The following is a 13972-nucleotide window of genomic DNA, read 5'->3' on the forward strand; positions in this document are numbered from 1 at the left end:
ACACGGAACTATGTATCTTTAGCTTACCGTAGAGGCTGCACTGCTTGTGGGTCACATCTCCATGGTGTATGATGACTCTTTTTTTTAAGGTTACACGGTGATCAGCATTCATATTTATGAATTTAGGGACACAAAACACACGTGCTGAAAAGATTATTTTATTGATTAATAATAAAATAATAACTTGACGTTTCGACCCCTGTATTGTGTATCCTAAGAACCAGGCTACATGTGGTTGCACTCGTGTGCTGACACTTGAATAAGGTATGAAACAAAGGATATAATTTCTTGGCATCTTTAATTTATAAGCCTATCACTAATTATAGATGCTGTCTGGTGAAGAGTCTACCTGTCTACTGTTGCCATCTTGTGATTCCTAATTTTAACACTGCTAACACTATGCTTACGGTATAAAACAGAGTGGGTTCTACAGTCAATTTTCTTCAGTTTACAGGACCGATCATCTGAGATTCATGAATAAAAATTCCCCAGGCCCATGCTAGAGATCGACTAACTTGGGAACTGGTCAAAAACCTGAGAAAAAGTTCCTCTAGTTGGCAAACAATGAAACTCAGGATACTCTTTCTTCAGACAGCCTAACACAGTGGAAGCAACAACACTTCCACTGAGCTACACAATATCCTCCCTGTTTACAGAAATATATTTTGTAAAACTATTCTTCAATAAAAAAAAAGCATCATCAGATGTTAATTGTAATTAATAACAAAAATCTGAATAAAAAACAATTTTATTCATAAATGGAACAAGAACTTACTGAAAGGATCTTTAGCAGTAATAGGAGACAGTGTTTCAAGTGGATCAGATTCACCTTCTTTGTTAAGGGCCTTGACTCTGAAATTATATGATTTTCCAGGAGTTAATCCAGTGACATCCATTTCAGGAAAATGGGTCTTCCCTACAGGAATCCAGAGTCCAGTATCTGGATCTTGCTTTTCTACCAGATAGCCTTCAATAGGCTCACCACCATCATCTTTGGGTTTATCCCATTTCAATTTACAACCATTTTTAGTTACATCTGATACCTGAAGTGGTCCTTCTGGTTTAGAGGATTTAGCTGAAATCAAAATCAAAGAAGGAAGATTTTAATCAGTCTCTATTATATCTAAGAAAATCATTCACACCTTAAAACAGAAACAAAGAATTGCCGAGTCAGTGAATTATTATTATTATTATTATTATTATTAAGATATACCTCCAGGGAGTTATGGACTCATTGAGGGAGGCCACATACTAATTGCACCAGCTATCATACTTATTCTTGAATTCATTTACACTGCTTGCACACACAACATCCAATGGCAATCCATTCTGCACCACTCTGTGAGAGAAAAATCTAGCCCTCACCCTGCTTCTTAGCAGCATTCTTTCTTAGCTTCTAAGGTTTTGTCCTTTACCCCACCCTCAATAAAATAAAAAATTCCATCAACTGAAATCCCGTATGACCCTTGCAGAAGTTTGTAAGTCATAATCATATCACCTGTCTGTCTCCTGTTTGCTAGTGTCTGCATTTTATAAATTCTCAATCTGTCTTCATAATCAGTATTCCACAATTCTGTTATTATTTTTAGCACTCTTCTTTGCACTTCTTCTACTATATCAGAATCACAATGGAAACCAAGAGACTAGACCTGTGCACAAAATTACATCCTTATCTTTACATGTGACAGTTTATTTCAGATTGCAATTGTCTTTTGAGTTGTATTTGCAATCTTTGCTACATGACCCTTGAACTTCAATTTGCTATCTTCTAACACTCCAAGATCCCTGGCCTGATCAGTTTCTTCTACCATAATTCCACCAATATAATATGACCAATATAATATGCTGGCCTGGTTGGTGAGTGGTTAGCGTATCCGCTCCAGCCAGAAGGCTGCAGATTCGAATCCTGCCATGGGCATGGATGTTTATGATTGTCTGTGAAAATACTAGTGGTGTTGGTGGTGGTGGGCAGTAGATGGCATTGATGTAGATGATGATGGTAGTAGAGGTGGAGACAGAGGGCTGTAGAGTAGATGCCCTCCCTCAATGAGTCTTTGGACTCCCTGGAGATGTCACGTTATAATAATAATTATTATTATTATTATTACGGACAACTCCAAGGAGTCCTTAGACTCATCGAGGGAGGCCCTAACATCATGTCAAGAACAACTATTCAACATTCACACAGCACCTATCATACCTTGCTTTGCACTCATTCACAGTCATGGCACCCACAACAGACTCTGGCAGCTTATTCCACTCATTCACCACTCTCCAAGTAAAAAACCTAGCTCTAACACACTTGCTAACCACACTCTTGCCCAGTTCCCATGGATGGCCCCTAGTCCTGTTCTGAAAAATATCCTCTGAATTAATCTTATAGAAACCCTTCAGTAATTTGAATGTCTTAATCATATCAACCCTTTTCTGCCTATCAACCAATTTCTGCAACCCACAATTCTTCAACCTGTTCTCATAAGGTTCATTCCATAAACCTGCTATCATCTTGGTCACTCACCTCTGGATCCTCTCCACCTCATCAAGAAGAAACCCTGGTGCCCAAATCTGGGCACAGTAGTCAAGAGGAGGTCTTATCAAGGCTCAATGCAGAGGAACAATAACTTGCTTGTCTTGCTCGTCAAAGTATTCTTCAGTAACCAAGTGATTTGATGAGCTGATTTAGCCACTTTTGCAATGTGTCCCCTAAATTTCAACTCCCTATTCACCAATACTCCCAATTCCCTGGCCTCGTCAATCTCCTGGAGTACAGTTCCAACAATGTGGTATACTGCTGCTAATCTTTTCACCCCAAAATGCATAACTTACATTTTGCCACATTAAATTGACATCCATTCTCCTTAGCCCAATCCTCCAAACTATCCAAATCATCCTGCAAAATTTTGACATCATGTGCATTCGCTATTGCTCTATCCAACTTTGCATAATTTTTTTTTTTTTTTAATAAATATATTTTTCATTGATTGCTAAAATATTTATACATGCAATAAACATCTTGTGTGACATTGCATCTTATAATTTTACAGAGTTCAGCACTAAGTGCTGCAATTCCTACATTGGATTTCAATTAAAATTTTTAATAATATTTTTTTGCCTATATATTATGTATTTACAACACATGTTCTTCTAATAATGAAGATTATACAGAATTTTTTGTATAATTTTTTATTTTTTTATTTTATTTTTATTTTATTGTTTTTTTTTAAGTTTGAGAAAGAATGATTATACATACAAATTTCTGCATTTGCTTATAAGGATTACTTGTAGATGAGTGAGGCAAGTTAATCCCACCTACTTCGAAGCTTGGGTTAGCTTTTATGAAGAGAGTGGGATTTAGCCTTCACTAATTGTGTTGTTGCTACTGTTTATGTATGGGATGTAGGCATTGGATGCTAGTGATTTGTGATGTGCATATTAGTGTTAATGGTTTCTTAACTTTGTTGGTATATTTTCCAGAGTTCATTTTTTAATGTTCTGTAGTTCTCTACGTGTTTTAACTTTCTTGGTAGGTTGTTGAGTTGCATGGGTATCTGATGTGATCTCACAAAAGAACCATATGAGTTGTTGAAGGGTGTGGGGATGTAGAGAGTTGTTGTAGGTCGTGTTATACGATATGCGTCTCTGTTGTTTCGATAGATGATGCTGAAGTAATTCCTTGTTAATTTCATGTAGTGTTTCAGGTTTTTAATGCTCAGAATTCTGTGTATTGCCATGTGCTTGTCGGATATTGGTTGTTGCGTTTAAGGTGTCCAGATCACTGTTGACACGATTTTCCTGAGTAGTGTTTCTAATTTTGTTAGGTGGCTGTTTGATGTATTTGTATAGACTGTTATTCCGTATCTAAGTAGGGATTCGCAGATACCATGATATAATAATAATAATAATAATAATATTTGATATTTAATCATGCCAAAGTGCATGACTTTACATTTACTGACATTGAACTAACATCCATTTTCCCATGCCCACAGTTCCAGTCTATTCAAATCATTCTGCAAGTACTGCATATCAGAAGCATTCCTAATTTCCCTGCCTAATTTGCATCATCAGCAAATATCTATATGCCACCCGTCAAAGCCTTTGCAATATCATTAATGTACAGATTGAATAAACAGTTGATCAAGGAACTGATCCTTGTGGTATTATACTGGTTAACTTAAATCTTGCAGACTCACCCCCCCCCCCACTGTTTCATATCTATCAGTCAACTATCCTCTTATCCACACTTATATTTTATAATCCAAACCCTCCAATTTATGCAAGTCTTCCATGCTATATTCTGCCAAAAGGCTTAGCAAAATCCAAAAGTATCATTGTGTATCTAGTCTGCCTGTCAAATTAAATGGTAACATTATTATTATTATTCAGACCTCCATGGAGTCAAAAGCCGACTCATTGTAGGAGGTCCTTCCTAGGAAACACAGTCTATCATACCACTCCTTGCACTCACTGAAAGTTCTTGCTCTCACCACTCTATCAGTCAATGAATTCCGCGGTTCAACCACCCTCCATGCAAAGAAACAAACCACTCCACACCCTCTTGCTCACAGCTTCCTTTCGTAAGTTTTAGGTGTTCCACCAAACAAAATACCCCCCCCCCCCAATGTCAACCCTGTAACTACTCTCAACAGTTTTGAAAGTCTCAATCATATCACTTCTCCTTCTTCTATCTACCAAACTCTGCAGTCCACATTCTCTCAGCTGATCCTCATAACTAACATTATATAGTCCTGAAACCATCTTTGTTATCCACCTCTGTACTCTTTCCACAGTTAATTTATCCCCTTCAAATCCTTGGGAGCAAATTTGAGAACAATAGTCTAAGTGTAGTGTGATCAGGGTCTTTTATAATGGAGCATAACTTTTTTTATCTCTGCAGGTCAGCATCCTTCTCAGTATTGCAGCAATCCTCTGGGTTAACTTCACCACCTTTGCAATATGTTCCCTGAATTTCAGGTTTCTATCAATCATCACTCCCAGATCTCTTGTCTCTCTACTTCTTTCAGTACAGCTCCTCCAATCGAGTATGCAGCCTCTCATTGATGTATCTCAAACTTCAAGACTTTATGTTTTGCTGCATTAAACTGACATCCCCATGCATTTGCCCATCTGTCTAGTTTATTCAAATCCTCTTGCAGGGCTGCCACATCTGCAGTATTATTAATAACCCTTCCCAGCTTCACATCATCTGCAAACAAGTGAATATCCCCTGCAATCCACTGACAATGTCACTGATATTACGGTTAAACAATGTGAGCAAGTTGCTAAAACATGACCTTCCCTTAGTATTCCCATGCTGTACAGTAGCGATTCACTGTCAATCCATATCTGAAAGTGAGAGCTAATGAATTTTTCCAAAATATTCACCACCACTCCTGAGATACTGATTGTTTGATAGTTGGATATATCATTTTTTGAACCACCCTTGTGCAATCAAATTACCATACATTGTTTCTATTCATGCAGAATCTTCCCTGTTCCAAGACTCAAATTATATAGCCTGGTCAAAGGAATAACAAGTTCAGCGAACACTCTTTTAGCACCTGGTCTGATATCCCATCAGTCCCTATTGCTGAATTATGATTCAGTTTGTGCAAGAACCCAAATACCTCCTCTTCATACACCTGAGTTTGTTCATCCAATGAAGAGGTAGCAGTGAACTCAATGTTACTTACACCAGGTTGATTGCTTTTAGAAAAATGGGCACTCATTAGTTGAAGAACCTCTGTTACTCTCACCATTTGCATTCAGTAGAGTTATTTGTTCATATTCAATTCATTCTTTCTTTCACTTTCTGCATATTGATATAATTTTTTGGTTTTTCTTTAGATTTCAGAGGCAGTTTCTTTTCATACTCAAATAGCTTTCCATCCAACAGTTGTGACTCTTCTGGCCTGTTGCTTATAATTTTCATAACTGATGTCATCCTTATGTACACAATATTCCTTCCACATCATGCTCTCATCCATCAATGTCACATCCAAAACCCTTGCAAAATGCTCACCCAGAAATTCAACTATTTAGTTTGCTTCTGTTACCTCACCAACATCAGCACTTTTTAAAGTTAACATTTCAGATTCATTCCTCCTTTTATTTGACACATAGCAAAAGAACACTTTAAGATTTCTTTTGGCCTCATCAGCTAGCTTTCTTTCTTAATTAGCTTTAGACTTCCTTATCATACAGGTCATCCTTCTTGCCTGTGCCTTGTACTGCTCCTGGCCATATGCTGATCACCATTTTCTTTATATTCACTCAACAACTTTTCCGTTGTCTACAGCTCCTGCTTAATGATGCCGCTATTCATTCATCCAATTCCTACCTGCTCTATCCTTCTGGTTCTGGGTAATTATGATACTGCTTTCTTCAAAGATCCCTTCACCACCTCCCATGCACCATTATTATCTCTCCCTTCCAAATTCTTGTGCCATTGCACTGATGAGAGCAGTTTCCTCACCTTGCTATAATCCCCTTTTGTAATTCCACAAATATCTGTTCTTTACAGGAAATTCTGAATGTCTGACAATCTCCCAGGTCAAGACCACATGATTATTTTCTCCAATCTAGTTATGCAACATAATTAGATTGGTTGAAGTTAAGCTCGCTGCTGTGATGACCAGATCCAACAATCTTGAACCTTGTGTCCTGTACATTACATGCTACTTCAAGAAACTGTCTCTCAGTAGCTGTGTAAATTCCATTTTTTCCCTCCCTATGACCATTTCTCCTCCTCTGAAGCTATTCTCTATAGTTGCAATTCCTGATAATAGTTATTTGACACTTGAGTCAAATGTCCATGATGTCTTGTGCAGCATTTACCATTCTGCTATATTCATCCATTAACATCTTACCATAACCATTCTTCCTTCTACTTGCCACATATCTAAAAATCTTGTCAGAGTTTTTCTTTGCTTGATTTGCTAATTTCTGATCATACTGAACTTTTGTGTTCCTTATTGAGGCACTCTCCTGGAGTGTGGTAACTGGTTATTACTATTCATCTGCTACTGTCTACAATATGCCTTCTTCTTCCAGATTTCATGCTTATCTCCTTATGCATCCATTTTACAATTACCTTATTCAGCCTTTTGGCCTTTGGAATACTTTCACATACTGATGCCTGTTATGTATTTCTTTGTCAGTTCCCAAGTAGCATTTATTTCCTTACTGCTTAACTGCTCATCCTATGCTATTGCTCCAAGCTGTCTCCTAATAATCACTAGCCTTGCATTTCCACATATATTTTTTCCTCACAGAAATCTGCATGTGGCTAGCCACAACCCATGTTATCACTTCATGATCACTCTCACCACCTGGAGGAAAATGCAAAACTCCACTCGCAATTACATCCTGTGATCAACTGATGAGATATGAAACTCTCAATTCTCGCATACACCCTCCTTTAACATGTTGCATGAGATAGTTGTCTCTCAAGAACTTAAAAAATTAATTTTCGTTATTACCAAATGATATCCTCTTCATTCTAATCTATACTAGCATAACTAAAATCACCCATAATAATTACCCTTCTTTTATTCACTAATATAAGTTGTTTATACATTTCTTCATCACCACCCTCCACATTCCTTGGCCTACAGCTTTCAACATCCAACTATGTCTTCCTGTCAACCTCCACATTACACCACACTGCCTCATAACCATTGTCGCTATTTCCCTCTTTCATGTCTACCTTATGTATACATAATTCCCCTGCTATCATCACCAACACTCCTCCTCCTCCTCCTTTCTATCCTTACAAAAAATACTGTATCCTTCCATTTCAATTTATGTTAGATTGTCATCTTCATTCAACCACGTTTCACTTATTTCAATGATTTTGGAGTGAATAAACTCAGTCAGTGAAACCATTTTATCTCCCTTATTTCTGATACTTCTGGCATTTGTAAATTAACACAGCAGTTCACTTTTAGGTTTATAACCAGTCATGCTCTAGCCACTTGTTGGTTGTGCACACTTGCCCTTCCCCAAATACAGCTTATTACATATATCCAATCAGTCTCAACCTGCATACTCACATCCTGATCTATTCCATTTCTATGCTGATCATCCCCATACATACATACAGAGATTCACGACTACTTCCAACATTCATTTTCCCTATGCCATTTCTCTCTGTCTACTCAGGTTCTCTCCATTCACCTGTTCTTCCTGCATTGTCATTCTCTCTTCATCTCTTACACCACTACTATTTTTATTGCCAAGCACTTCTGTTTCTTCAATACCACTTGCCAGATCTTTCATTTCATCTGTTACTTTTGATCTCCTGCTTGCATCACACATATACTGCATGTCTAGCAACAGTTTCCCTAGTTCACTCACTAAATATCTATTCAAATGATATCCAACACACCTGAATAATTTCATTCTTCCCTCAAATACATGCCATACATCCACAAACTGCACACCCTTTTCCTCAAGCAGTTCTGCTAGCATACCATTCCTGATTCTGATTCTCTATCTCAATCACATAGTGAAAAAACTCAATGAGTTTTTCACTATGTGGCAAGTAAGAGATGGAATGACTATGGAAGAATAACATTAATGAGTGCTGATGGTCACAAAGTGATAGATGCAAATAAAATGGTTGAGATACTGAGTGACCACTTTGTAATTGTATATCATACAAGAGAGTTTAATGCTGTGACATATGTGACAGAGACTTATTAGGAACAGAGGTGGATGAATTGGAAGTTCTTAGGATGTTGCAGAATATCAATGTAAATAAAGTTGTGGGATTAGATCGGATATCAGGATCATGTTTTGCAGAAATGTGCAAGGGAGCTGGCAATGACTACGCTTTTTAATTTAAGTCTCAGCTCTGGTAGAATCCCAAGGGAGTGAAAAGAGGACAAAATAATTCCTTTTCATAAAGGAGGCCCTAAAACTGCAATCTTAGTAAGACGTAATATGTTTTTTTTTTTTTTTAATAGGTCAGGCCAGTAGTGTTAATGGTTGACCAAGTTAGTGTGACTTTAGCATACTACGGACTATAACATACCTTGTTTCTTCGTAAATATGTGTATACTCTAAATGATGACCTTGATATTATTATTATTATGGGCAACTCCAAGGAGTTCTTAGACTCACTGTGGAAGGCCCTGAACATCAAGAACTATCCAACATTATCTATCATACTTTGCGTTAGACTCATTCACAGTCACAACAGACTCTGGCAACCTATTCCACTCATTCACCACTCTCCAAGCAAAAAAACTCAGTTCTAAAACCCTTGCTAACTACACCCTTATTCAGTTTCCATAGATGCCCCTGGTTCTCCCATCAGTACACCTGTTCTAAAAAATTTCCTCTGATTTAATCTTGTAAACACCCCTTAGTAATTGTATGTCTCAATCACATCACCCCATTTCTGCCTATCAACTAGTTTCTGTAACCCACTCTCATAAGGTTCGTTTCATAGTCCTGCTACCATCTTCATCACTTGCCTCTGGATCCACTCTGCCTCCTCCTTCTCATTACCAAGAAACTCTGGGATATGAAGGTCAAAATGTTGGTTGTTATTTTGGTTTAAATTAAACTGAATTTTTACTATAATATGGTAGTGGTTTCCATAATTTTGTAATAACAAATGAGTTAGGATTATAATTTAGTATTTATTTAGCACCTACATAGCACAGATGAAAGAATGATGGTACAACGCATCCTTCAATAGGAAAATAACCGAATTTGATTCTTATCATAATGAGAAGAACATTCATATGTACTTTTCTTGGTTGAATGGGTTGGCAATCTTATAGGAGGTAGCAGAGGAGTTTTTTCCTCCTGTAAACACGAGTTTATCATCCTGCATGAAAGTAAATCAGACTGAGAACACACATACACACAATTAAAAAAAAATACTATTAAGCCAGAGTAGATGGTATAGTGTGGATGGTGGATTAAGTAGTTGGTAGATGGTTAGATTAAATAGCACAGATGGTGGATTGTATAGTAAAGAGTGCTCTCTCCCATGATAGAATCCTTAGTAGGAGGTATCACATAATAATATTTGTACTAGAAATGGAGAAAATGCCAAGAAACACCGATGTAAATTTCTTGAATAATAAAACTTGGCCTTATGGAAGTTAAGGTTCATGTTAAGTTATTTCATAAGTTTATTCTATAAAAATAACCTAACCAAAATAGCATTATATATATACGTATATATATACTGGGCTCCACCACCTGGTGCCAACCCTCCCCCCCCCGTGTTCCGGACTGGTAGGCCAGTTCTCCTTGAATTCTGATGACTCGAATTTCGAAGACTCTAAAGGGGTTCAGTCCCCCCCCCCTTTGCACCTACCCCCTCCCCTGAGTTCCAGACCGGTTCTCCTTGAATTCTGATGACTCGAAAGGGTTCCCCCCCCCTCCATCGCCTAACCCCCGAGTTAAAGACCGGTTATCCTTGAATTGTGATGACTCAAATTTCGAAGACTCGAAATACTATTAAATATTTTTGGGTTGGGTGCCTGGGGGACCCCCCGGGCACCCAACCCAAAAGTTCCGGACTGGTAGGCCAGTTCTCCTTGAATTCTGATGACTTGAATTTTGAAACTCAAAAGGATGGTCCCCCCCGGGCACCTACGGTGCCCTACCCCCTGAGTTCCGGACCAGAATTCTCCTTGAATTCTGATGACTCAAAAGGGGGGGGGTCTTTCCCCCAGCACCAAACCCCCCAAGTTCCGGACTGGTAGGCTGGTTCACCCAAGTTTCAAATAACTTGAAAAAAAACGTGACAGAAAAACGTTACACAAAAAGGCTTATTATTTTATATATATAGGGTAGATAATTATATATATATATATATATATATTGCACTTACATAAGACTGTAACTTCCACTTCTGCTTGATCCTTTCCATGCTGATTAACTGCAATTATACGATAAACACTACTATCCTTTCTCTCTGCTTTTTCACAGAAAAATTTCGAGTTATATGGAACATTTTCTATTCTCAATGTAGGTCTTTCAACAACTGGACTGTCTTTAATCATCCATGAAACTGTTGGAGGTGGCTCACCCATTATTTTTACATCAAAAGAGAAGGGTTGTCCAGCTCTCACTGTAACAGGTTTCAAGGTCCTTCTGTCAATTTTTGGAGGCACTGTAATATTCATAAGCAGTTTGTCTCAGTAAAATTTGAAAAGTAAAAATTTTTTATTAAAAATAAAAATGAAAACTGAAGTTTTTTTTGTTAAAAACAATATCATCGTTTTTTTTTCCATTTAACATTAGAAGGAGAAAATGGTTTCTTACTACTGTAATGAAAAAAGCTTAGTTTTGACATTAAGACAACATATACATTTTGCACTGATAAATACCTGCATCATTTGAACAGACCATGAACTGAATAAACAGTAAACCTCATGGATACATGTGCTACCATCTTGCATTATGAATGTTTCAACTATGGTATAGACCAGATGACCTCTATAAGTAGATGAATCTACTCATAAATTAGAGTAGATTTATCTACTTCTATTTTAGCATCAGCCAACATTAAATCTGGCACTAGAACATCTCCACATAGATAGTACACACTTGCAAAATTATAACTCAGTAAATGGACTATTTTGTTTGCTTCTTTCACCTTCCTATCACCAATACTCATCATCCTCCCATAATCATTTTTCCTTTTCCTCACCAGACAGCAAAACAACTCTTGGTGTTTCCTTTGTCCCCATCAGATAGCTTCCTGTAATGATTAGCTTTAGCCTTGCTCACCATACAAGTCATTCTTTTTGCCTCTTTTGATAGATTACCACATGATAAGTTGATAGTCAAACTGGAGCAGATGGAGTTAGACATTAGATTACTGCATTGGATTGGAGACTGGCTATTTAATTGGTATCCCCAGCACCTTCAATGCCTTTTGGAGGTGCTGGGTGGGTGGTTAATGTATCCGCTCTCCAGCCAAAAGGCTGCGGGTTTGAATCCAATCATGGGCATGGATATTTGTGATTGTCTGTGGAAAAACTAGTGGCGGTGGTGGTAGGGGGCATTGGTGTAGTTGCGGTCAGTTCATGGATTGAGTGGTGGAGACAGAGTTGTAGAGCAGGTGCCCTCCCTCAATGAGTCTATGGACACCCTGGAGTTGTCAAATAATAATAATAATAATAATAATATTATTATTATTATTATTATAATATGGGGGAGCGATATCCCAAAAGAGGAAAGTCACTAGTGGTGTAACTCAGGGATCTATTTTAGGGCCATTACTGATTAATGTGTATGTTAACGTTATTGGAAAAGATTTGGACAGGGATATTCAGTTGTTTGCAGATTTGTGATGAACTATGAAGAGTAGAGAAGACGTGCATTTACAAGAAGACTTGAATAAATTGAGTGAATGGACACAGGAATGGGGATATAAGTTCAATGTTGCAAAATGTAAGGTTCTAAAATTTAGAAAACAAACATGGAATGTAGAATTTATGCTTGGTGGGGGTATATGGAGTGCTATTGATGATAGAGAAAGAGTTATGTCCATACAAAGTAGGGATGCAAGACAGAAATAGTGCCAGTGGTTTTCAGGCAGTATGGTGTGAGATAGAGGTGAATGGAATCAAATACTTGGTGGGATGTTGTTATAGACCAAGTAATGTGGATGGTGGTGAGAGTGAAATGTATAGTCAAATTAGCCAAGCAAATAAGAAAAGGGTGATCATTATGGGTGATTTTAATTATGGCAATATAGACTGGAATGATGAGATAGCAACTGGAAGTAAAGAAAATGAGTTTCTTGAGTTTTTGAGGGATAACTACCTCAGACAGTATGTAACAGAGGATTCAGAGTCTTGGATTTGCTCATCTCATCAGAAGATGTAATTATAAATGAGGTGTCAAATCATCCACCAATAGGTGAAAGCAACCATGAGGTGATTAATTGGGTGGTTGCCAGCAGTGCAAGGACCCCTGTGAGAAAAGGGTATACGTGGAACTACAAGGGTGGTGATTATGAAGAGCTCAGGAGACAGCTTGCAGGTGTAGCATGGAATGAGGAGTTTGCTGGAAAAGAGATCAATACAGTTTGGGGGATTTTCAAAAACTATCTAGTAGATGCAATGTCTAAATGTATTCCAAGGGCGAGAAGGTTAAATAAGGTAGGTATGAGATGGATGAATAAAGAGATTAAGCATACGATACAGAGAAAAAGGGCATTGTGAAGGCAGCATAAGAGAAGTGGAAATAACCAATTTCATGAGGTCTACAAAGACCAGGCAAGCAGGGTGACTTGGTTGGTGAGAGTAGCTAAAGAGAGCGGTATGAACAGCAGATAGCTAATGAAGCCAAAAAGAATCCTAGGGAGTTCTTTCCATATGTAGCCAGCAAAAGAAAGAATGATTATGGAAGGATGACACTGATTGGAGAAAATGGTATAAAGACAGCTGTTACATAATGTGTGGTGGAGATACTTAATGAGCAGTTCATAAAGATCTTTCAATCTAGTGAATGTGACTTCATGGAGAGATTAAGAGCAGTTGATGATGGGGAGGAGAGACTGACTGTAAGTGAGCAAGAGGTGTTTGGGGAGTTGAGTAAACTAGATGTAAATAAGACTGTGGAACTTGATAATATATCACCGCTTATTCTGAAGGAATGTGCCAGAGAGTTGACACCTGCCTTGACATATTTTTTTAATATGAGTCTTGCACTAGGTCAAGTTCCTAAGGAGTGGAAGGAGGGCAAGATTGTGCCACTTGATAAAGGAGGTGATCAAACTCAAGCATCAAACTATAGGCCTATCTGTGTGTGTCAGGTGTTGTGGTTAAGTTGTTGTAGAACTAGAACTTGTGAGAACTAGAATCCAGAGTTGGGTTGACAACAATGGTATTATCTTTGATGGACAGCATGGATTTGCTAAAGGGAGGTCATGTTTTAGTAATCTACTTACTTATTACAATAAAGCGACTACTTCCTTGAACAGAGGAGAAGG

General features: G+C 37.9%; 1 protein-coding gene across 1 annotated transcript in view; it reads right to left on the reverse strand.

Moving 5' to 3' along the window:
* The window catches only part of LOC150096673 (twitchin-like), a 2440784-nt gene that overhangs the window by 1333771 nt on the left and 1093041 nt on the right, over window positions 1–13972 (reverse strand). The window contains exons 57-58 of the mRNA XM_090408679.1: window positions 10859–11140; window positions 776–1075 (exon numbers count right to left, since the gene is read on the reverse strand). Coding sequence (XP_090264805.1) covers window positions 776–1075; window positions 10859–11140 — 582 coding nt within the window. The remainder of the gene's footprint in view (window positions 1–775; window positions 1076–10858; window positions 11141–13972) is intronic.

Source organism: Typopeltis vanoorti, chromosome 18 (genome assembly GCF_054136105.1).
Source record: "Typopeltis vanoorti isolate ZY-2024b chromosome 18, IOZ_Tvanoo_1.0, whole genome shotgun sequence".
In the NCBI taxonomy this organism is placed as follows: Eukaryota; Metazoa; Arthropoda; class Arachnida; order Uropygi; family Thelyphonidae; genus Typopeltis; species Typopeltis vanoorti.